The sequence below is a fragment of the Crocodylus siamensis genome, chromosome 5 (assembly GCF_052110815.1).
Source record: "Crocodylus siamensis isolate JL-2025a chromosome 5, ASM5211081v1, whole genome shotgun sequence".
Classification (NCBI taxonomy): domain Eukaryota; kingdom Metazoa; phylum Chordata; order Crocodylia; family Crocodylidae; genus Crocodylus; species Crocodylus siamensis.
Window position 1 is genome coordinate 130,870,953 of NC_143399.1, and position 24,589 is coordinate 130,895,541.

The following is a 24,589-nucleotide window of genomic DNA, read 5'->3' on the forward strand; positions in this document are numbered from 1 at the left end:
GAAACACTGGTTTGATTTGGTTTGGAAGGCATGTTTGACAACAGGGTGACTGAGAGGTATTGTAGCTAGTGGCACACATTCAGCTATTTGTTAAAATGAGTTTTTGTTTGCAAGTCTCATGATTGGCCCTGCTTGACTTATTATTAGAACTCAGTACCACTATACACACTGCTTTTTCTGGCAGGCCTTGCTCAAGAAAAATCTCATGAGTGAAATAGCAGGTGCCACTGCAGTTCAGGCCTGCTATGCATTGGCAAAGCTGGGTGTGAAAAGCTTCAGAGCACCTGCTGGTACTATGTCTGGCTGCCAACCGTGATATATTAGTCCCTTATGTTCACAAGTATCAAATTCACACAGAAAAAAAAAAGATAAAGAAGAAACTGATGGCCAAATAGGTTCCTGACACAACTGCAAACATAAGTGTAGTAGTTCAAACAATTAAAATTAGTCAGAAAGAGCAAAACACATGGTCACACACTTTTTCTAATGTACACTCTTCAACTTGTATACAAGTCTGCAACAACCTTCTCATAATAATGAAACAATGCGTGTCAGAAGACTAAATAACATTTTCAGATAGGTATAGATGATTTCTTTACTGCATTTGGGTTCCTATAACCAAAGCAAAAACTGTGCAAATGCAAAGCTAGAAATCAAAGCCTTCTTATGGGGGGGGGGGGGGGGGGGGAAATCAACATTCATTAGCAAAAAGGCTACTTAAGAAGCAGCTTGCATGCTGTAAGTACATAGTTCCCCAAATTTCATTTTTAAATAGTGGCAGCTCTCACAATTTGGCATTGTTAGGGTAGTGACTCATTTTACCATTTACTGTAAAGACAATCCTACTGGGCAGGACTGACCTCATCACCATATAACTGAGGCAAACCTGCAAGCTAATGAAATTCATTCCCCACCAAGAAAAAAACCCCAACAAAATGATAAAGGACATAATTATTTTCCACAGAACATTGTACTTACTCATGTTTTGTTTTGTCCCTAATCCTGAAAGCTACACTTTCCAAACCTCTTATTTCCACCATTAGCTGCAAAGCTAGTAAGGACATTACTACCAGCCTGCAGGGCAAAGGACATCAAGAGCAGCTATCTTCAAACAGACTGAATGTCCTTGCTATACATAGAACAGATAAAACCAGGCTACTTATAGGACATGCTGCTTAATCAGTTCAGTTTACAATGACCAAGAAACAGTGCTCACATATATTACTTAGAACTGGGGTTTTCAACCTTTTTGGATCAGCATACCCCTGGCAGCCGGATGCAGAGCATAAGCATACCCCCGGTTGACAACCCTGACTTAGAAAATATTGTAAATGCCCTCAGCATGCATTTGTTTGTCCAGTTCATTTAGTAAACCTGTATGTTCATCTGTGAATGAGAGAGAGTACTACATACATGGGTGACTTGAAGTTTCCAGACATCTGCTGGGAAGAGCAGTCAGCCAGGTCTGACCGCTCACTTAGGTTCCTAGCCAGAATGCAGGACCTCCACCTAACCCAGGAGGTGCACAGCCCCACCAAGGGAGACACCTTCTTGGACCTGGTGCTGGCCACTAGTGATGACCTGGTGAGGGGGCTGCAGGTGCTCAACCACCTGGGCAACAGTGATCATTGCCTGCTGGAATTCACCATCCAGTGCAAGGTGGCAAAGGCCTGCATCAAGGCAGCAGACCTAGATTTCAGGAGGGTGGACTTCAATGAGCTAAGGAAAATAGTCAGGGAAGCACTGAGGTCCCGGAGGGGAAGGGAGCCAGGTGTCCAAGAATAGTGGTTGCTCCTTAAGGAGACAATCCTCCAAGCCCAAAGGGAGGTAATCCCAACATGGATCAAAGGGGGCAGGAGGGCACAAAAGCCCCCATGGCTCACTAAAAGCATCCGGGAATGTCTCCTAGCTAAAAGGGAGGCGTACACCCAATGGAAGGGAGGGGCCATCACCAGGGAGGATTATACTGCGGTTGCTTGGGGATGCAGGGGGGTGGTCAGGAAGGCCAAGGCAGACCTAGGAAACTATAGGCCAGTTAGTCTTACCTCAATCATGGGGAAGCTTTTTGAGAATTATTCTGGTATGTGTTCACAAGGGGCCAACAAGGGACATTATGCTTAGGGGCAATCAACACGGGTTCATTAGAGGCAGGTCCTGTCAGACCAACCTGGTGGCCTTCTACGACCAGGTCACCAAATCCTTAGATGCAGGGGTAGCAGTGGACATAGTCTTCCTGGACTTTCGGAAGGCCTTCGACACGGTCTCTCACCCCATTCTCATTAAGAAACTGGGGAACTGTGGTGTCAACACCCACACAGTCAAATGGGTAGCCAACTGGCTGGAGGGCCACACGCAGACTGGTAGTGAATAGGTCATTTTTGACCTGGAGGGATGTGGGCAGTGGGGTCCCCCAGGGCTCGGTCCTCAGGCCCACACTGTTCAACATCTTCATCGGTGACTTGGACAAGGGGGTAAAAAGCACCCTGTCCAAATTTGCTGATGACACTAAGATGTGGGGAGAAGTGGGCATGCTAGAAGGGAGGAATAGGCTGCAATCAGACCTAGACAGGTTACAGGGGTGGGTGGATGAGAATAGGATGGGATTCAACACTGACAAATGCAAGGTGATGCACCTGGGGAGGAACAACCAGCACCATATCTACAGGCTGGGGAACACCCTTCTCATCAGTACAGAGGCAGAAAAGGATCTTGGAGTCATCCACTGATGCCAAGATGACCATGGGCTGATAGTGTAGGGATACAGTCAGGAAGGCCAACCGCACCTTGTCATGCATCCACAGATGCAACTCGAGCAGGTCCACGGAGGTGATCCTCCCCCTCTATGCGGCACTGGTCAGGCCACAGCTGGAGTACTGCATCCACTTCTGGGCGCCGCACTTCAGGAGGGATGTTGACAACATGGAGAGGGTCCGGAGGAGGGCCACTCACATGATCAGGGGGCAGCAGGGCAGGCCCTACAAGGGAGAGGCTACGGGACCTGAACCTATTCAGCCTCCACAAGAGAAGGCTGAGGGGGGATCTAGTGGCCTGTTACAAACTAGTCAGAGGGGACCAGCAGGCACTGAGGGAATCTCTGTTCCCCCCCGAGCACTACCTGGAGTGACTAGGAATAATGGTGACAAGCTGGCAGAGGGTAGATTCAGGCTAGATATCAGGAGGCGCTACTTCACAGTCAGGGTGGCTAGGATCTGAAACCAACTTCCAAGAGAAGTGGTTTTGGCTCCTACCCTGGGGGTCTTTAAGAGGAGGCTAAATGTACACCCTGCTGGGGTTGTTTGACGCCAGTACTCTTTCCTGCCATGGCAAGGGGTCAGACTCAATGATCTGCTCAGGTCCCTTCCGACCCTACAAACTATGAAACTATACCTCAAGATAAGGATTAATAATCTTTACGAACAACAGACTGTGGTTTGCAACCTGGTTGCTGCCACAGGCAACAGATCCCCTCTTGCCACCCCTGAAGAGTCCCAGTCCTCCTGTTCTGTGCCAAGGGCTACAGCCTTCGCTCACCTTTGCCACCAATGTCCATTGCCAATGGAAATGTGGGGTAGAAGGGAGTGAATCTGGCAGCGAGTGTAAGCTTTTACTTGTTTTTCAACCATGGAGAATTTCTTTATATTTTTTTTTCTTTTTTCAGAGAACCAAAACTTGTCAGAATGTGTTTGGCACTATGGAGTACTGTCTGAAATCTCTGGGTGTATCTTATGAATCATGTGTAAGCACCCTGATTGAGAATCTCTGCACTAGTGCTTCATCTGTTTACAAACCTTGTACCAAATCCACTTTTTAATGTTTTTTTCCCCTTTGATGAGCTGAATCTCTTATCTATAAATGTCCATATATACAACTTCCTTTAAGATCTTCCTCTAAAAAAGTATAATTTTCAACCTCCCTCCCACATAATCCAAATGAAAGAAACCTATAAATATAATTATTTATTTGAACTTCACAAATATCAAACTAATATAAGCAATACATTTTCTTTACCCAGACGACTTCAGATCTTTTAGGCTTTGAAATAGCATTTAATTAGATGCTGTATTATAGTTTCATCGAGATGTCCCCTGGCAGTCATAGACGGTTGCACTGTAGTTTTCTTTATTACTGTAAATCATCACTTTACATAGGTTTCTCCAGTGGACCATTAGTAGAAATGACAAAGTAAGTAAAGTTGGACCATACATTAAAATCTGTTCTAGTTTAAAAAAAAAAAAGAGAGAGAGAGTCACAGTCAGATGCCTGTGGAACCCACTTTAGAGGTCTTCTCAGTTTGACATCAGTTTACTGATAACTCCTTTTGGAGTATACATTTTCCAATTAGCTAGCTGTGAAATCATTTTTATGGAGCTTTCCTCTACACCAAATTTCACTGGCTTATGAGAACAACATGGGACTATGTTACAGGCTCCTTTAAGGTCAAGATTATTACAGCTGCAGGCTTCCCCCTCTTAGTGTAACCCTTATCTTTGTTTTGTAAGAGGAGGAAATTAAGAGTAGTTTATAACTAATTCATTAGTTTTTCAAGAACAAATCCTATCAATTTCTTTCTGGATCCTCATGGTAGGCTGAGTGGTATATACAATCCTAGGTTCTCCGTGTCCCTACTAGCCCGGCTATTTAAAATAAGATAGATACTATGTTTGTCCTTCTCCCTCTGGGACCTCACCAGACATTTATGAGCACTCAAAGGTTCAGCGACTGCTTTGGCTAAGGCCTTACGAACTGTACAGTGAATGTCTTCCAACCCTACCAATTTGACTGCCTTTAAGTATTCTTTTACCTCTTTTTTCCCTATCCTGGTCTGCGCTCAAGTCTCCTTCAAATTAATCTCAGTAAGTAACTTCTCACAATTAACCTTTTCAGGCAAGCTTCATCTGTTATGTCATCAGGCAGGGCCCTCACAGGCAAAGGAAGATTTAGCAATCTTGTTGGTGATGTAGAATTTCCCAACTAATGAGTATTCTTCCCTCCGAGGTAGCTGTTTTTTCCATCCACTACCAATCCATGGGCTTATAAAAGAGTACATTCTAGATTACAACATGAGCAAGTGATTTTCCCACCCATCTTTAATCACCTATCTTTAATCAGTGACTAATGAAAAAGAACTATTTGACTTCAAAGAGACCTGTGAGAGTTCAGACATTAAACACTAACCAACCAGAAGGGCAACTTAGTTCAGACTGTAACCAAGCCAAGATTTCAAAACAGGCTAAAAAAACTAAACTCGAAAAGGGAGTGGGCTGGCCCAGAGACCCACATTCCACAGTAAGCGTCTCAGCAGCATTACTAGCCCTTGCTCAGCAAGCTCTGCACAGAGCAGCCAGCAGTAGAGTGAAGACAAGTCAGCAAGCAGGCAGGGGGTGGGGTTAACATAAGAGAAAAGAATGAGGGAACACTGAAAGAAACAGAGGCAGAAGGGGAAACACTTCACCAGACAAAAAAAAAAACAAAAACCCCTCATATGTAGCTGCACTAAACTTGGCAGCAATGTGCCCTGCACTTTGCACCCCATAGGCTGCCTGAATTTACAGCATTTCTTTTCTCTAACTGTCCCTCAGCCTAAGCACAGTTGGGAAGAGACATAACCAAGATTTTCAGAATTAAATTAGGTGATTGACCTCCACAAGCTTGTCCATTTCTGTTGAATAGAATGCAAAACATATCATCCAAGACCATCCTTAATATACTTTCCAATTATTCTGAATCTTCAGGGAGCTTCTGTTAGCCCTTTATTTCAGGGTTTAAAGTATTTTCCATCTCATTGCCAAATATTATGATGGCAAATATTGCCACCTGGCGTTTAAACACACTCACTGTAAAAGAACAGCCTTTCTAGCAAGTAGAAACCTTTTACACATTTTTTTTGTACGTCAGCGGTTCTCAACCTGCTCAGATTTGAGGCATCCCTCGTTAGGGTTGAGACAGCCCTTGAAAATGACAGATCTTAGTTTTCACTTGTTTCTTGACTACAGAAAAATAATAAGGCAGTTTTCTATTGCAAAGTGCTCAAAAAGACTCCAACAGATCAAAATGTTTTTAACATTATGGTTTCTTATCTGAAATCTCTGGTTTTCTTATGCTTGTGCACCTGACAGTCTAACATTGTGTAGCACCCTGGGGTACTCTTGGAAGGATTTCAAGGCATTCAAGGATGCCATAGCATAGAGATTTTGGGGGCCAATACCGATAGCCAATTTTTAAGGAGGCATATTGGCTGATACCAATCTGATTTCTGAGACAGCTGTGTCTGGCTAGCAAGTCTGTTGTTGTGGAGAGGGAGAGGGGAGGGAAGGGGTGTGTGGGGGCAGATCAAGAACCCTGTGGTAAGGGAAGGAGTGGGGCTGAGGCTAGGGCAGGCGCTGCCCAGCTGGGGCGAAGCGGGGTGTAGGACAGAGCTGCGACTCATCCACGGGGTGTGGGGAGGTGGGGCAGCTCCCGCTGCTGTGCACACCCCAGGAGGACATGGGAGAGGCACATGCCCCCAGATCTGTGTGGGGCAGGGCAGGGCTGGGCTGCAGAAGCACAGGGAGGGGACTATGGGGGGGGAGGGCTTGCAGCCACCCCAAAATTCACCATAGCCCCCCAACTCTCCCTCCCAGCACTGCCACTGCCCACCCTGAGTGCAGCAAGGCCCAGCTCTCACCACAAAGAGCCCTGTGCAGCCCCAGCCCACCCTGTTCTGCGCAGATCTCGGGGCACCCCTGCCCCATGCCCTCGCAGAGGAGTGGTAGGAACTGCTGGACAAGTGGATAAGCCACCAGACGAGTAGTGGACAGCGACAGAAGCAGCTCCTCCCTCCCCCCATGCCCTCCAGATGAGCCATGGCTTCACCCTGGCTGGGCAGTGCTTGCCCCAGCCCCAGTCCCACTCCCTCCCTCACCACAGGGAGCTTGATCTGCCCCCCTACACCCTTTCCCTTCCCCATCCACCTCACCAGACTTACCAGCTACATACAGCTGTCCAAGCTGCCAGGCTGTGCTCCTCACCACCTACATGCTGCGCTGTGGCTGCGCACATGCACAGGCGATCTACTGGCCAAAACAGGCTGATTTCTAATGCAGACAATTTTCTTTATATTGGTGCCAATCTGATATCAGACCAATGCATCAGTGCACCTCTACTGTTTACATTTTTTGACCTTCTTAAGAAGTTGCGGGATATGAAAGTTACCCAAAGCCAGTGTTCTTTACCTGGACACAAGGATCTTTAGCATTTATCCATATCGTGGCCCCTTATTACCCTCCCTGGATCTGCAAAAGGAGGAGCTTTCCTTTCCAAGTCCCACATGCTGCCACTCCCAAAGGTCAAGGTGCTGTACAGCAAAAATTCTCAACCCCCAGGCTGTGAAAGGTTGGCTGCCAGTCCACAAGAGGGTTGGGTGCTCCCAGATCCTTTGAAGGGTGATGCAGGATGTGTGAGGAGACAAGTGGATAAAAACAGGCTCAGGCTTTAGATGTAACAAGATAAGCAGATATGGGCAGGCTCAAGCTCCCCCTGCCTAACTGCTCCCTCACCTCCACTGCCTGTCCCCTCTCCAAGGAGGGGAGCAATTTAATAAATAAATTAGTTTTTGAAGTGGGATGCCACTCTAGTCACTAAAATTATATGGGGATACCCTGAGTCTGACCAGGGAAGGGGGAGGGGAGGGGAGGCAGAAAAAAGGTTATATGAAAGGACATGGACAGAGGAAGAAGTGGGCAGAAAAGGAAAAGAAATAAACCTCAAAAAACAAAAAGGGAAGCTGTGGGAGGATTCATAACAATGAGTTCAGAAGACCAGCCTGCCACAAAGACTCCCATTTCCTCTCACACTCAGTTTTCCTCTGTCCTATCCTACCCTACTACACTGCATCCCATCTGCATCCCTTCTATAACTAGTTAGATAAAAGTCAATCCATGTTTTAAAAAGTAATTTGCTGGATAACATTTTTAAGACAACCTGCTAACTTTAGATTTTCAAATAATGATAATTTAAAAAAAAAAAAAAAAATCATACCTGAAACAGCTAGTGCCAGCTCACTAGAAATGATCTCATTAAAAGCCAGCTTTTGTTTTTTGCACTGTAACTGCCCGGAGGCTGAAGTGCAATACAAGACATTAAATGAACTTTATGCTGCCTACAGTTGAATGCACACGTGGCAGTTCTGATTCACTACTTACTACACAAAAATACACAAAAATAAATCAAAAGCCCTAGCTTGGGGGGTGGGAACTGAATGGGTGTTGTTTCAGAGCATTGATTTTTAAAATATTAAAAATTTTAAAATTAGCAGCATGCTGTCCAGTTCTATAATACAATGGAGATTATTGTTTTGTTTAAGAACTTCAAGCAAGTGTCACAGTCATGTTTGGCTATGGAGCCGTATCAACTCCCTTATACAGCTACGCAGTGCACTAACACAAGGACTGTATCACAGAAACATAGTGGGCAATTGTGTGAAAATTTAGTATGACATCACATAAAACTTTATGAATGAACCAAAGGGGATAGAAGTCTCTTAACTGTTTGATTCTAAATATTTTAAAACAGATTAAGTATAAAATTCATACTAAAAAAAAGTAATACCTATTTTTTTTAATAGTTATTCTAGATAAACATAAAAGACTCTCCTGGATAAAATCATAAGCACTTCAAGAACTGGTAAGTTTGGAGGCTTCCATATATACAGTTTCCTTAAAATTATACATTACATGGCATCTCAAGTAAGAGACTGGTCAATATATTTTTCTCCCCCTTCCCCTCCCTTCTCCAGAAAATAACCAAAACCCCACTCTACTATCTTTAGGTACTGTTAATGACTACTAGACCTTGACCTCAGACAACTATGACAGCTGAGCTGATACAGCACTTTTTAGGGGAGAGAAAGCGGTAGCCAATCTTTTGGAGAGCAGTCTTGATCACTTAGAAATTACTTCAGCTGACAGCAGCTACACCATGCATACTTTGTAAAAACCACTGGCCCCTTACAGAAGGGCTGTCCAAATTTGTTACAGCCTAGGGCCACAGGCCACACACTATATGGGCCACACGCTGCAGGGGCAGCCCCCCCCCCAAGATCCATTTGCCATATGGACTATGCAGCATCCCTCCCTGCCCATGGCACACAATCTCTACCACCCCTCCAAAAAAAGCACATACTCCCCCCCACCACTTTGCCTCCTGCCCAGCCACACAGGCTGCATTGGCAATATGCAATCCCCCAGGACCTCACTCACTGTGTGGCAGCTTGAAAGTAGCTGCTAAGGCCCACAGACTGCATGTTAAGCACTCACAGGACATCAACTGGACAGGAAAGTATCCCAGATGATGCAAATAATATGTATACAAAATTCACCTTCCTCAAGGTCTCTCTGTTATTGAAGCCCATGTGAAGCCAGAAAAAGGAGCAGTTCAAGGTGAAGGACAGGGTCTTTAGAGGGCTCTCTGGTGATCAACTTTCATCCCATCTCTAAATATTGGAATGCAAGTCACTAAAACCGTTTGATATCAAAACAGCCCTGCTATAGGAGGCTGCTAAATGAAGGAGAGACCAGCAGCTTTGGAAAGCTGTCATTCAAGCAAATCTAGGCTCACAGCCAACTAAAAGGCTATGACTAATAGGGTTTTCCTTGCTGGTCTGGTCATAAACCTGGTAACAGTCCCAGGATGGAAGCCAAAATGATAATATTTTTCCTAGAACTACCTACCCAGTTGACAGGTCATGGGATTTGGAAGACCACAACAATCCTGAAATGGATGCTTGCAGCTCTCTGTCTTAGAGCTGACATGGTCTTTTGATGCTTTCCTCCCACTTTAGGCAGAAACACAAATTGGAAGAAACACAGCTGTAAGCCTATCCTTATGGATAATCAGAAGGAGGAAGACATTCTGATGTAAGGCTGATTATGGCATTACATGTATTATGGTCTGTGTACCATCTACCCACTACAAAAAATGACCAGCTAGATATTTAAGTTGTCTGTCATAGGATAAAGATGGCATATCTCCCTCAAAAATGGTGGGTCCACAACAACAACAAAAATTACTGTTTAAAACAGCAATCTCTTTTTTTTTTCAGGGAGGCTTTCTGCAAAGAATTTATGTCTGGACGAGGATTTCTGTCCACCAGTATCACATAGGCCTTCACTTTCCCTCCTCTCCTCCCTCTTGGGGGGGGAGATGAGAAGAGGGGAGGGGGAGAGGGAGAGTGACTAGCTCCTTGACAGTCCATTCAGAAGCCAGTTTTCTGGGAGCATTGCCCCCTGCATGGTCCAACAATCAGTCTTCAGCTCTGCTTGCCATGCTGCTGCCCCCAGTTTGGTGCTCTGGATTCAGGGTGGAGCCCCCTGCAGTACTGCACAGCTGTTAGGGTATGAGCTCTTGCCCATGTTTTGACAGCTCTGGTGAGAAGTCCTAATCCAACAGCTAGGACTCTCCATCAAAGAGCCAGTGCTCTGGCTACAAGGTCCCAGGAATCGGCAGCCCCAGTTCTTACGTGGTGAGAGGCAGTTATCAAAGCTGCCCCTGATGAGCCATAAGAGGGACCCTGTAATGCAAAGGGAGGTCTATGCCTCCTGATCAGCTCCTGCCACCACTTGCAGGGAACTCCCTCACCTTTACCTCCATGCAAGTGGCTGTGATAAGGGCTGATTAGGGGGTGCAGCAAGGGTAATGGGGCTGCCTGCAACCTGGGAACTTTACAGGGCTTGTGGGCAGCCCAAGACCAGGGAATGCTGCTGCAGCGCACCTGAGGGCAAAGGGAGCTGTGGAACAGCCCCCTACCAAGCTCTAGCTGGAGAGAATGACTTTATGGGATTTTAGCTGCCTTCTAGTCAGGGGTCTCTAAACACATGACTGCCCACAGCACTATTTTGTAATGCTACAAACACTGCATCTCTGCAGAAATAACGGCTGCCACAGGTCTAAGAGAATTCAGCCTTGCTATCAGTTCTTCTACAGATCAATCAACTGAGAAGGATGAAAACAGTATGCAGTACTTCCAACTGGATGAACTCAGCAAGCCAACACTTAAATTATACCACTTAAACGACCAATACATACATGCATTTAGTTCTACAAAAGGGACATGGTAGATGGTTTCTCAAGTGCTCATTTGTGGTTACTGCTGCTGGCAAGAATTACTACTCTTGAAAATGGAACATTACTCTGCTGATTTTGATATAAAATACTACGTACACAGTGTGTGTGAGAATTTATAAAACGCGCCTAATTTTCCAACTCAGAGAAAAGACTTATCAAAAGGTGGGGGGAAAAAGCCTGCCTTTAAATTCATTAACTTGCCTATGAAAAATATTGGGATTTGCTTCCTGTACTTCAACCTCTGGTTGTGGAGCTGGCTGAAAGAGCTAATTCCAGAATCTTGTGTTCTTTACTAAGAAAGAAAGAAGATACCAGTCCTTGCACATTTAAAGAGTGCTGTCTCAAAAGCTGCTTCAGCAGTTCTAGCTAAGCTTTAGGATATTGTCATGGCAAGGTCCTGTGACTTTTACTAAAACGGGTCAGAAACTTGTTTTTCTAAAAACAAAGAAGTTAAAAAAAAAATAAGACTAATTGTTGAGGCTTCTTATGTAAAACTGAAAAGTGTGTTCCTCTGGTTTGGTTTTAATTCTGAAATACCACTTCAGTGCCTTATGAGCAGGCTTCACGAAAGTCAATTTTTATTTTTTAATAACTTTGATGGATAATATTGATGTCTATTTTTAAGCATTTATTTTGATTTTTATTGATCTGAATTATGAGGACTGCAGTATAACTGCCCACTGCAACAAACATAGCTACTATAGGACAGCCACCAGCTGAGTGGCAGAGCTGCTATCAGTTCCAATTCCACTCGCCCATAGCTCCCTCATCTACTTTGTCACTTCCTCTTTCTTTGTTCCCAGTTACCTGGGGTTTCTAGGAGTTGCAGTCCAAACTACATTCAGCATAGTTTTGTAGGACTGCTTGGTCTGTTGTCATATAGTCCACCAGGCATCATTTTTCTTACGTCCTGCCCTTTCTAAACTTTATTAGCAATGGAAATATTCTTTTTCATTGGTCTGTGAGTGTGAGGTGAAAATCAACATTTATCAGCATTTACCAATAAAAACTGAATCCTGCCAAACCTACTTACGAGTTGCATTCTCCCCTTCTTTCCCCACAGACTGGCTTCCTGGCTACACCGCAGGTATGGATAGTTGGTTTATTTGTAGCACTATAAGTGCTTCAGTAAAAACATGTGCTGTGGCAAATGGTGTTGGGAACTCTCCCAGCACTCTTGGGCTCTGGCAGTGGTGGCAGATGGTCCTGTGACAATGATGCTATTGGTAGAGCACTGGCTAGGGTCCCAGCAGGACTCCCCGACAGCTTGCCAGCTGGGAGGGCTCAAGGAACCAGCCACTTGGAAAAGAGCAGGGACAGCAAAGGCTTTTGGGATGCTGGGGGTGCTAGAGACCCCTCTAGCTCTGCAGAAAACTAAACACATGTAGCATGTGATGCTACGAAAAAGTGCTACAGAGAAGTTCCTGTGGTTTTTTGTAGCGCTTTGACCACTTCTTTAGCACTACAGATGGCTTGTACTCATGCACAATCATATTTTGTAGCATTACAAATGTAACAGTTGTCCATATCCACATGTTTTTCCGCTCCACGATGGGGGGCAGGTAATGAATCTTGGTAGTTGCACAATTCCAACGATTCATGGGAGGTGCTCTCTCACTGTGGGGGCTAGCTCACAGAAGGAGGGAAGGAGAGGAAAAGACAGATAGACAGAGCATGAAGACCCACAGTGCCATGCTGGTTTTCTGTCATCAATTTTCATTTTTAAGTTTATCAAAAATTCAGTTTTTCCACTAAAAAAACGCTGTTGTTTCAAGAGGGAAAAAAATTCTACTAGTCTTATGTGTAACACACCTTATAGACATTTAAAAAAGAACCTTCTTTCCCAAGGTCATACATAGAGACTTATGTCGCATGTAATATCACAACTCTTCTTTGCCATGTAGCAGCATCAATAGGGAGAACATATATGCCTGTAAATGCTTATTCTACTTCAGTAGCCATGGGTGTGTACAGCTACAGCATGTCATTCTCTTCTCTTTAAGTTTGACACACTTTGTGCAGCCAAGCTGAATGAAAAAACTTGTCTGCATGGGTGACTGGTGCTACCTAAGTCAGGGGTGGTTCCCCCATGGCTGATCACTAACTACACGTTGCCACTGGTTGTCTGAACTTTCGCTGAGCCAAGAGCTAGATAAAAGCACAAGAGCCTGACCTCATGCTTAAGGATCAAGAAGTTATACTGTCTTAGGAACTGAACTGTTTTTATACAAATTTCCCAATTTTAAAATTTTACATACAGACATCTCCCTTATTTTAAACAACTTGACATAACAGCTTTCAGAACTTTCCACATACAGATCACACACATACACACACAGAGAACTGTAGTGGTTTACTGTACAGTAAGGATATCAAGTAGTGTTAATTTTGCTCAAATATGAAAAAAATTTTCCCCGCTTGGCCAATGCAATCAAATTAATTTATTTTTTGTACTTCCCAAGAAAAAAGTAAACTTGGATAATCAAAGCCCATTCCTCTCCACAGGAACAAAAACTATTAGCACATGAACTGCATGCTGGCAAAACAAACATTTAAACTGCATTAAGAACAAATAGATTCATTATGTTTTTTAGACCTAAACAGCCAAGACAGACTGAGAATGCATTGCAAAAAGTAAAGGCATCACTGATAAAGCACAGAATACATAAAATCCTAAGAACAGTTCCACTATTGTTGCTAAGTTTCAATTCTGATACAAAGTGTAAAGTACTACAGCTCTAAAGTCATTCTTAAAATTACAGAATGATCTTACACATCCTTGTTCAATTCTAAGGTGTTCCTTAGTAAGACTGCCTTTGAAACAGAAGAAAAAAGCATCTTGGGGAAGAATCAATGGTACTATGGCTTTTGTGACATCTGAGAAGGGGCGCTACTGCACAGAGCCACCCACCTCTGCACACCACGCCCAAAACCATGCTTCTGGTGTCTCCCCTTGGGAGCCTACTGCTGACTGTTCCCCTTCCTGGAAAACACCCACAAGCTTGGGGTAAAGCTGCCACCACCTGGGCACTTGTCTCCATTAAGGCTCTGGGCAGCCTGGGGTACACAGACCCTACAAGCCTTGGGGGGTGCTGTAATATTACTGGGTGATTCTTTCCACCTAAAGCATCCAAGAAGATAGCCTCCTATTCCAGAGGAAAGTGAAAAGCCAAGCCCACCTTAGCCACCCAAGCAAAGGGAGTGAAATGGCCCATCTCTCCCCTCAGTAATGCACAGCCAGGCATGCTCTAACATGATAACTTTATTGATCAGGGGAAGAGAGTGGGGGGTAGAACAAAGGGAATTAAAAAAAAACCAAAAAAAAAAAACCACACACTTTGATCAAACATACACATTTCAGGTCTTTACAGAGATTGGGTTTGGGGACCCTTTTAATACATGTCTAAATTACTTAGGTTTAAATCTACTAGCTAGATTCTAGATTTCTACTTACAAGTTCATTAAGAGATTCTCTGGAGGCTCATGGCTTCTGTGTTCCCAAAATCCTGCCGAAAGAAGGGAAAGAGCGCCCCCTCCCCTCAGAAACTTTTACAGCCTGGTCACCTAGGTGACCACATTGAACAAAATAGTAGCAGCCAGAGTGAAAAACAGAGGGGTAGCTGGAATGTCCAAATCCAGGGACAGACAGAAGGGGATTTCTTCACAGCTTTAAGATTAAAATCTTTTGTTTATCATTATTTGCACCAGTTTGAATTCATTTGTAATCAACTGTAGTTTGTTATTCCTAATTCACAACGAAGGTGCAACTTACTGAGATATCAACAGGGGCAAGAACTTACTCCAAGTAGTTCACAAATCTAAGGGGCAAATGCTAAGTAATGATGTGAGAGGCAAGGCTTTATTGGGGTCATATCTTTTATTGGACCAACTATGTAGCTGGAATAAAGTTAGACAAGTTCTTCAGGACATGAGTAGGGGTCTATTAAACTGAAGGGGGCTGCCAGCTGATTTCATGAGCAGACTGCAGGGCTGGCAGCCATTTTTGCGGCCAAGCACGGCAGCACCCCCTCCCCCGATTGCCCAAGGGGCCCTGGTGGCCCCGCAACTCACCGCTTTTTGGCTGAGAGGTCTGTATGTCATGCGGCCCTGCCCCTCACCACTGCCTGCCTTCAAGGGCCCTGTTATGAGGCCCTGCCATAACCACCAATTGGTGAAGAGGGGCAGGACTATATGACGGACCACCCTCACAACCAAGCAGCAGCAAGGGGCAGGGACAGCAGCCATCTTGCCATGCCAGAAGATCCCCCCCAATCCTTCCCTCTCCTGCTAGGCTGTATGGCCGGATCACAGTGGCCAGGAGAACTGGCTCCCCAGAGGGAACCATCATTTTATTTTTGGTAAAGTTTTTTTTTCCCCCCCCTAGGGAGCCTGCCAAAAGCACGGAGCCTAAGCTTTTTTGCAGTCTCCCCAAAAATCACAGTTTCCATGAAAACTGAAAAGTCATGATTTCACTAGGTTCCTGGATATGAGCATTTGTGGCTCCCCTGGATTTTTCTCCAGCCCTATGGACATTCCAATAACAGGACATCAGCTTCAGGAAGATTAACTGTCTACCAAAGTATTTACAGATAAGTGCTTTCATTGTGATACAGAGTAATTATTTTTACATTTAAATGATGCTTAATATGTGTAGCAGCCTAAAGAATGTGGTCCAGCAGGAGGACAGGAATAATGGAGCAAAACCAGCACTGGAAAGCTGCCCTAAAAAAACTCTCTCTTTAAAAGAGATTTAGACAGTGACCACCAGGAGGTCAAGTGCACAGGACAAGGAAGATGTCTAGGTTAGGAGGTGGCATAAAAAGAGGTAGAGGAACAAGATACATTTATAAGCAACAATATTGGAGTGGAAGTTTGAGAAGGACTGAAGAGATGGGGTAGTAGATGATAAAGCAGCGGCCCAGGTTCTGGAATTATAAGTGATGACATCAAATGAGGCTGTACCAGGAAAGTATACAAGGGGCAAAGAAAAAGATGTCAAAGACAAATTGAGTCAAGGATTTGATGCACCCCCACAGCTGGGAGCCCTGATCAGCTTATTGGCCTGGCCACACATTCAGTTTAAGGCACAATGAGAACTAGCCAAAAAGTTATTACACAAAATATGTGTAATAACTGTGTGGCTTAGTCCCTGTTTTATTGCACCATTAATTGGATGAATGTATGGCCAAGCTAATCGCATCTTAAGTGTAATGTTTGCCACAGGCCAAAGTGACAGCCAGAGAGGTAAATACCACTCTTCTGACACATATCCCAAGGGGATTATTAGGTTGAGTCACGTATAGCACTGAAACCACTACACTTTTTTACTCACAGACTACTCATCCATTCTCCCCACCAACACATGCACATGCAAAGAAAAAGCCCAGGTGATATATTAAAAGAGCTATCAGTTCTAGACTGCAAAATATGCCATGCCAGTTATTCTCAGTAAGGGAGTCCTGACACCCAAGAAAATTTTCAGTCACACTAAATCAACATATTGAAGACAGACTAAAAAGAGTCAGGAATTTCTAGTAGAAACAGTAACATAAAGGCAACCCCCCTCCCTCCCTGCCAAAAAAAAAGAAAACCACAACAAAAACATGGAAATGTTAAAAACGTGCAAAATTTCCCATTTATTTTGCAAGCACAACTCCCCCATTTCTGCTGCTATCATCAGCAGTTGTCTGACTCCCCCATTTCAGAAAGGATGGTATTCATGACAACTACTGATGGACAGACAGGCCAAGGCAAGAAGAATAATAGACGTTTAGAATTTAAAAAGCTGGAGTAAGTTACATTCTTAGGGTGCTGATGGACATGGGAGAAACCCTTCCCCGCCCCCGCACCCTGACAGACATGGGAGAAACCCTCCCCCCCAAAAAACAAAACAAAACAAACTCAACACTTTACTTGAAGAAGAATTGAGTCAGTTTGACCTGGCTCCACGGCATCTGTATAGTTCGCTTCAGCAGGGCTTTTTGGTGCTTTTATCTAATAGTTGATTCAACCAGCTATTAGATAAAAGCACCAAAAATCTCTGCTGGAGCCCATGGGCTATACACACACTGAGCAAGCCAGGTCAAACTAACACAATTACTCTTCTGGGCATGCCCCGTGCTCCGTGTGGGGCACGCCAAACTGAAAGTAAAGCACTGGAGGTTTTCTTCCACATCTCCAAGCAGCCTCTGTATGGCAGTGTTTCATTTTACCTTTCTCTTTGTCCCTGAATAATGATAGTAAGAACTGGAAGTGGGAAGGAAATTTTCTTTAATGTAGTTTTCCAGCCAGCACCTGTTAGCCAGAAATGCCTAGTCCTGCATTAAAAACTACAGTATGCAAGTATGCTCAAATATGATGACTTGCAGTTGAAAGCACACTAGATGGTGCTACATCCACATCTGTATTTCTCACTGCTCATCTAAGAATGCAAAGACAAAAAGAAGAAAGGACAAAGTGGTAATTAAGAGCAAATAATGCAACCACCACCTAAATCCAGGATGTTTCAGAAATACAACACTGACCCTGTTATCTGCAAACCAGGACCAATACTAAATGTTGCCCATCATACCTACTTGTATAATTATGGTGTCAGGAAAAAAGCCCTGTAATTAGGGATGCATTTTTTTCACTTAAAACTTAATTAAAACCCACCTATTACCTATATTGAAATCACTCTTCCGATTTAGGAAATTACTCTTTCAACAGTATATTGTAACACTGCTTTTTCTGGAAACATTTTTAAAAACATGTTTCCTCCACCATAAAATTTCAATCAATCAAGAATATCAGGACCCTTTAAAATATGTGGATTTATGTAAGCTCCAAATTGCAAATCGTCAATTATGATTCATTGGGTGTCACAAGATGCTACCATCTTCCAAATTTCCCCTTCATTTGCAACACGTCATGTGGTATGGTCATTAATTTGACAAGATGTTCTGGGATGGAAAATAGCAGGAAAGTTGGTTCTTTACCTTTATCTTTGATTGGAGTCAAACAGAGTCTTATCTCCTGAAATCTAATTATTATCGTTGGGCTGGAAGAAACAGCGACTCTCCTGCATGCTGTTTCTGATCATCTCTGTTCCAGGCCTGGATTATTTTTACATAAGACAAGCAACTAAAATATACCTCAACACTAAACATTCTTCACTGATTTCTTCCTCCCTCAAACAGGATGTTGCTCTGTAAGTCCTGCTGAGCTATCAACCCTGGATATCTGCTATCTCTTGACATTATCTGCAATAATAATTACAAACTAATCCTACTTCTGCAGATGAGGTGGTGTTGGAGTTTGAATTTGGCAAAATCTTAGTCTGTGCCTTTCAACTTGCTTAAACATGTGAACAAGTTAGACTGCCTTTATAAATCCCTATTCCATCGGGAAAAAGGATGGAAAGCACTCAGAAACAGAACAGGCTCCTGTTCCCAAGCTAGACGCAGCAGAAATTTGCTCTTTTAAAAATCCTATCTATAAAAAAACCCCAAACCTTGTAGGAGCAATAAGTAAATCAGATATGGCAAACAACAACAACCAGATTTGGCAAACAACAGACTTAGTCACAGGAAATCCAAAAAGCAAGCTGTGTTTAAGAGAATTCACAGTGAGAAAGGAAACATTGGCTTCAACTTATAAAAAGCACTGAATAAGAGGAGGGGACTGCCTTGTCTTCTGAAGACCAGGAGTCAGGAAGGTATTTACATTTGTAACAAAACTCTGGGCTGTTCTGGCCTGGAGTCAGAAACAAAACACCAGCTTCAGACCTCAGTGTTCCCAGGGACGTACTGAAAGAATAAGTCACAAGAACTGCTCAGCCACAGCATGCCTGGAACAGATACAACATGGTTTTGTTATTAAACATAATGACATGTTTTCTGTGGGCTTCCAACTCCACCTGGGAAGTTTTGGAATGATGCAAATGCCTATGGACTATGGTCATACCCCAAGACCAGCTTCTGAAACAGGTGCAAGTATCTATGGTAAGAGGAAAAGTTCCTTTTGGCAATAGGAACTTTACTTACCCATTAGGAGGCCTGTTCTCATTATATAATTGAATTTAGGTTTTTTTTTTTAAAGTATTTAAAGCCTTTGTGCCACTGACAGTCACTGCTGCTATACTTTTTCTTATTTAAGAAACTTAAAAAGTGTCAGAATTTCACTGAGGAAACTCTATGGAGGACTCCAACTTGCACCTGTGTGTGTGATTAATCACCTAGTTGTGACTGGGGAGGATCTCCTGATTTAAAGTTAGTAAGTTTCTTTTTTTGATAATGGGAGTTTAGACTTTCCTGTGAATGGAATTAAAAGGACAGAGATGCTAGGTAGCAGTGTATGATGTGTACTTGCAAACAGCTAGCTGCCAAACACAAGTTTTTACTGGGATCTTAAGAACAAAAAGAAGGTTGCTTGGCTTGAGTATACTGGAGGCAGGAGGCTTCTCCAGAGATTTTAGTGTTCATCTGGGCAATGCTGCATTACTCAGTTTCATTTAAGACGCATCTGCTCAGGGAGAGTTGCATCCTTTGTTGCTTCTGAGCTCATAACTTATACAGACATCCAAATGGACAGGTGATATCAAGCTGAGTAGAAAGCTTTGAACTGAGCCAACAAAGCATGCATGTGAAAAGGAACTGGTCCATCACTCGGGAGCCAGGAGCAAGGAGGAGAGGAGGGATCCAGGCACACGTGTGCCCCGCACGCACGTGTGCCCCCTTATCTGACCCGAGGCGGAGGCAGACGCAGCAGCAGCAGAGCCAGCAGCGGTGGCAGCATCGGCTGATCCCCTTAAGGTAAGTGGACAGAGGGACCAGACACAGCTGAGCTGGATCTGGAGAAGCCCCCCAGAGCCCTCTTAGCTGAGCCGGTAAGGACAACACCTGCACAGTCAAATGCGTTGCCAACTGGCTGGAGGGCCACACCCAGAGAGTGGTAGTGGATGGTCATTTTCAACCTGGAGGGATGTGGGCAGTGGGGTTCCACAGGGCTCAGTCCTCAGGCCCGCAATGTTCAACATCTTCATCAGTGATTTGGATGAGGGGGTGAAAAGCACCCTGTTCAAATCTGCTGATGACTAAGATGTGGGGCGATGTGGGCACGCTAGAAGGAAGGAATAGGCTACAAACGGACCTAGACAGGTTACAGGGGTGGGCAGATGAGAATGGGATGGGATTCAACACTGACAAGTGCAAGGTGATGCACCTGGGGAGGAACAACCGGCACCATACCTATAGGCTGGGGAACTCCCTTCTCATCAGTACAGGGGCAGAAAAGGATCTTGGAATCGCTATTGATGCCAAGATGAACATAGGCCAGCAGTGTGGGGAGGCAGTCAGGAAGGCCAACCGCACCTTGTCATGCATCCACAGATGCATCTCAAACAGATCCAAGGAGGTGATACTCCCTCTCTGTGCGGCACTGGTCAGGCCGCAGCTGGAGTACTGCATCCAGTTTTGGGCACTGCACTTCAGGACGGATGTGGACAACATGAAGAGGGTCCAGAGGAGGGCCACTCGCATGATCAGGGGGCAGCAGGGCAGGCCAGGCCCTATGAGGACAGCCTACGGGGCCTGATCCTGTTCAGCCTCCACAAGAGAAGGCTGAGGGGGGATCTAGTGGCCTGTTACAAACTAGTCAGAGGGGACCAGCAGGCATTGGGGGAGTCCGTGTACCCCCAAGCACTACCAGGAGTCACTAGAAATAACACAGTCTCAAGCTGGCAGAGGGTAAATTCAGATTAGACATCAGGAGGCGCTACTTCACGGTCAGGGCGGCTAGGATCTGGAACCAACTTGCAGGAGAAGTGGTGCTGGCTCCTACCCTGAGGGTCTTTAAGAGGAGGCTAGATGAACACCTTGCTGGGGTCGTTTGACCCCAGTACTCTTTCCTGCCATGGCAGGGGGTTTGACTTGATGATCTGCTCAGGTCCCTTCCGACCTTACTAACTATGAAACTTGATGCCTATATCTTTGGATAACTTGAATCATAATGCTCATTCATATACAAGGAAAAGGACAGTTGAATTCAAGCACTAAGTTCTATCCTATACTTCTACATATCTAAATCCAAGAGGAAGCTAGATAGCCACTTGGCTGAGATTGTCTGACCCTGGTCTTTTTCCTGCTTGGGGCAGGGAGTCAGACACAATGATCCTTCAGGGTCCCTTCCGACTCTACAACCTATGAATCTATGAAACCCATATTCCGTACACCTTTGATTACAGCCATGAGAAGAACAAAACTACCATTTCATTCAAGTGTTTACTAGGAGTGATTTTAAGAGTTCATCCAATAAAGCTTAAATATTAGCCCTAGAGCTAACAGTGAAAAGGGAAACAGTACAGTGTCTCTGTTTACTTTCTGTTTTAAGAAGCAAACAAACCAAAGCCAAAGCACAAAACACTGCAGCATTTCTCCCCACCAACCCCCAAACACACATAGAGCAAACAGTGCAGTCAGGAGCCTAACTAGGGGTAGGCAGGTGGGGCACCAGTTCCAAAGTACTAAAAAGGGCCACAGAATTGTACCCATGACAGACGCCAAAAACTGCTTGTTACTCAACTGCAATTCACACATTAGCAATAGGGACCTACTTAATTCGCAGTCAAACAAAGGAACGTTTGTGGCTTAGTCATGGCACGAAAAGCTGATTTCACAGGCATTTCCCAGAGGCTCTGCCACTCACCACTGACTGGTGGAGGAAGTATGAGGGGGTGGTCACCATCTTGGCCGCTGACTGCCCTTCATGCCACACCATCAAATGGCGCCTTCCCCTCCTGGGTGGGCTACGAGGACAGCTGTCTCCCACTGGGGAGCCAGCATTTTATTTTTATTAATTGTTAAGTTGATTTCGCAGATAATTATGGATTTTTGTGGTTTCTGCAAAATCCATGAAAACACGATTAAGTAGGTCCCTAACTAACAAGTGGGCTAAGCTAAGGTTGATATCAACACCAACCACAACTTTTTATAAAAGTTTCTGACAATTATTTTAAAAGCTAGAATATTCCTAATGCCCCATTTTCTTGTTAACCTACATTCCAAACTGCAACTATACAATAACTGAAAATCCTGAAATATTCTAGTTACATAGTAGTAAATTAATAGCCTATTTGCAACAAGCAAAACTCTTTGGAAGTGTTTAGACTTAATTTAGGATTCAGGCCTCATGTTCCAGACTAGTAGAACAACAGCTGGTCTACATATTACGTTACTACATCACTTCAGTAGGTGAAAGGAAGCTTAGTTTTTTTGTAACCATCTCAAAAAGGAAAGAGAATAGGTTGCAGCATACCGGTAATGGTGCAGGCATCTCGGTACTCTCTCCAGTCTGGCACATCATCCTCCACTGCTTCACTTACATAGTGCTCTTCATGAATGCCTGTGTCACAGGCTAAGACTGCATGGTTTGTCGGCTCTGAAGGGGGCACAGGGATGGCCAAAGTGCAGTCGTGCAGAGCTGTGGCGTCCAGCTTGGCAGGTTTCACAGGGATATACAAACTGCCATCAGGGGGACCAGTGCCGGAGACTGGGTCTGGCAGGCAGAAAACCAACCTTGCCTCTTTGCAAGCGTTTGCATGCGTGAGAGGTCTGAAAAACACAAAGGACGGAAAATACTTAGATCAAGCCTTCCAACCAACTTAAAAACAAAACAGCTTTCTTTTTTAAGCAGTCTGTACTGATTCTGTGATAAATTCACAAGATCTAGCAAGACAGACACCCTACACAGAGCAGCTTTCAGTCTTTCACACACTAATTATTTTATCCGCAGATTGGTGCTAGGCCTGCTATATCAATATTTACAAGTGGTTGGAGAAATACTAAGACCTTTACTGTCTTCCTCCCAGTTAAAACTGTATCAGCCATCAGCCTTAGACAACTCTGTACTGAACGTTCTGGCTCCTGATTACCTAGCTCTACCCTAGCCAGGTGAAAATATTGGGTTACCCAAGTCAAGATTCAGCCTGTAGAGGGATATATACTTCGCAGAGTACAAGATAAAAGAGTAAAATCCTAACAGCACATAGGACAAAGCTGGGGACAAATCCTGGTACTGTCAGGGAGCCAGCAGTAGCACATGAGGAAATAATGCATTGACTTGCAAACAGAAAGCACAGGTGCAACTGCATCGGCGAACTGGCCCTCATGAGAAAGAACTCAGCTCTGGATAGTGATGTCTGCCAGCCAGAATTTCACTGAGGAGGAACCACAGGGAGTACTCTTGGCACAAGGCTCCAGGATTCCCATAAAGGTACATCCATGCCCTGGTTAGCATCAGTTTTATGTTCACCTTTACTGATCTTTACTTTATTGACCTTGAAGTTAAGTAATTCTGCCTGAGGCATTGCCATCTTATTTTATAATGCTCCTAGCAAAATAATATTGTTACCTCCATAGAGTGTGGTTTACTGGAACTCAATGAACACTGTAGAGCGCTTGGAGTGTCTATACTACAGCACCTCTCTCTAAATTCATGAGCTATCGGGCGTACTAGCAGACATCTAAAGGGACTGGGGCACAAAACACCTCTCAGATGCATCCTGGATTCAGTTGCATACTTCATACAGTTCTTTACACATATCTTCTTCTCAATCTTGTACTCCTATCTGTTTAAAAACTAGAATCAGACAGAAGGTCTGAAATTTGGGGTTTTAGTCTCATTTATATTGAAAAGCAGAGGTAGACATAGACAGTGGCATAGGAACAGACAGTTTTAGCTTTAAACTGTCTGATACTGTATCGTGCATAATTTTTTTCTTCAATTATCCATTGGTACTTTAGAAACAGGGGTAAACCTAACAATAGCTCTCAGGTTTAGAGGCACAAAAGTTATCAAAAACTTGCACACATACTGCTTCTACTACACCTGCACAACAATCATTTCTTCTCTATACTGATGCAATTTTATGGCATGCCCTTGCATTCAAAGTTTTATTGAGGAAGCCACCAAGTGGAGAAGTCTCCAAAGAATAACTTAGTACATCTTATAGTCCTTCTGCAAAGTACATTTCATCTCAAAGCTATCCAAGCATATGCTAAATTCAGCTTTGTGGAAAAATTGGAATATTTGCACCAATCTTTTTAAATCTGTTCCCTTTCAAGTGGCTGTACTAAAAGAGAGACTATTGCTGTTTGAGTGAAATTAGAATTGAAGTAAAATCTTCTTTCATATTTTGCAATTTAGGTAGAAGTGATTCAAGGAACAGACAAGGAAATATGCTCAAAATGTAACGGCTTAAGTATTTTTAAATAAATAAATAGAAACCTTGTTTCTCCATTATGCCGTACCAAATGTCTAGCAATCACATAGATTGCAATAAGGAAATGCTGTTGTGTATCAGCACATCATTTGCTCACAGAAACAATGTTCTGGCAAGAGCAATACTTACTGCCACATGCCTTCCTCCCCAATATCACACCTTTTACAATTATTGCAAATCAGGAACGTCTCAATAGCCAGAGTTTATAAGTCCAGAATGTCTATCAATTGT

General features: G+C 44.0%; 1 protein-coding gene across 11 annotated transcripts in view; it reads right to left on the bottom strand.

The window, feature by feature from the left end:
• TRAK1 (trafficking kinesin protein 1) overlaps positions 1-24,589 on the bottom strand; it is a 188,845-nt gene that overhangs the window by 90,388 nt on the left and 73,868 nt on the right. For 5 of the 11 annotated variants that reach the window (XM_090050371.1, XM_090050368.1, XM_090050370.1 and 2 more), the window contains one exon: positions 22,393-22,688. The exons of 5 other annotated variants lie outside the window; for them this stretch is intronic. In XM_090050371.1, the coding sequence (XP_089906497.1) occupies positions 22,393-22,688 (296 nt within the window). Of the gene's footprint in view, positions 1-978; positions 1,116-22,392; positions 22,689-24,589 lie in introns of those variants that run through there. One more of the 11 variants, XM_090050373.1, reaches the window with a different exon arrangement.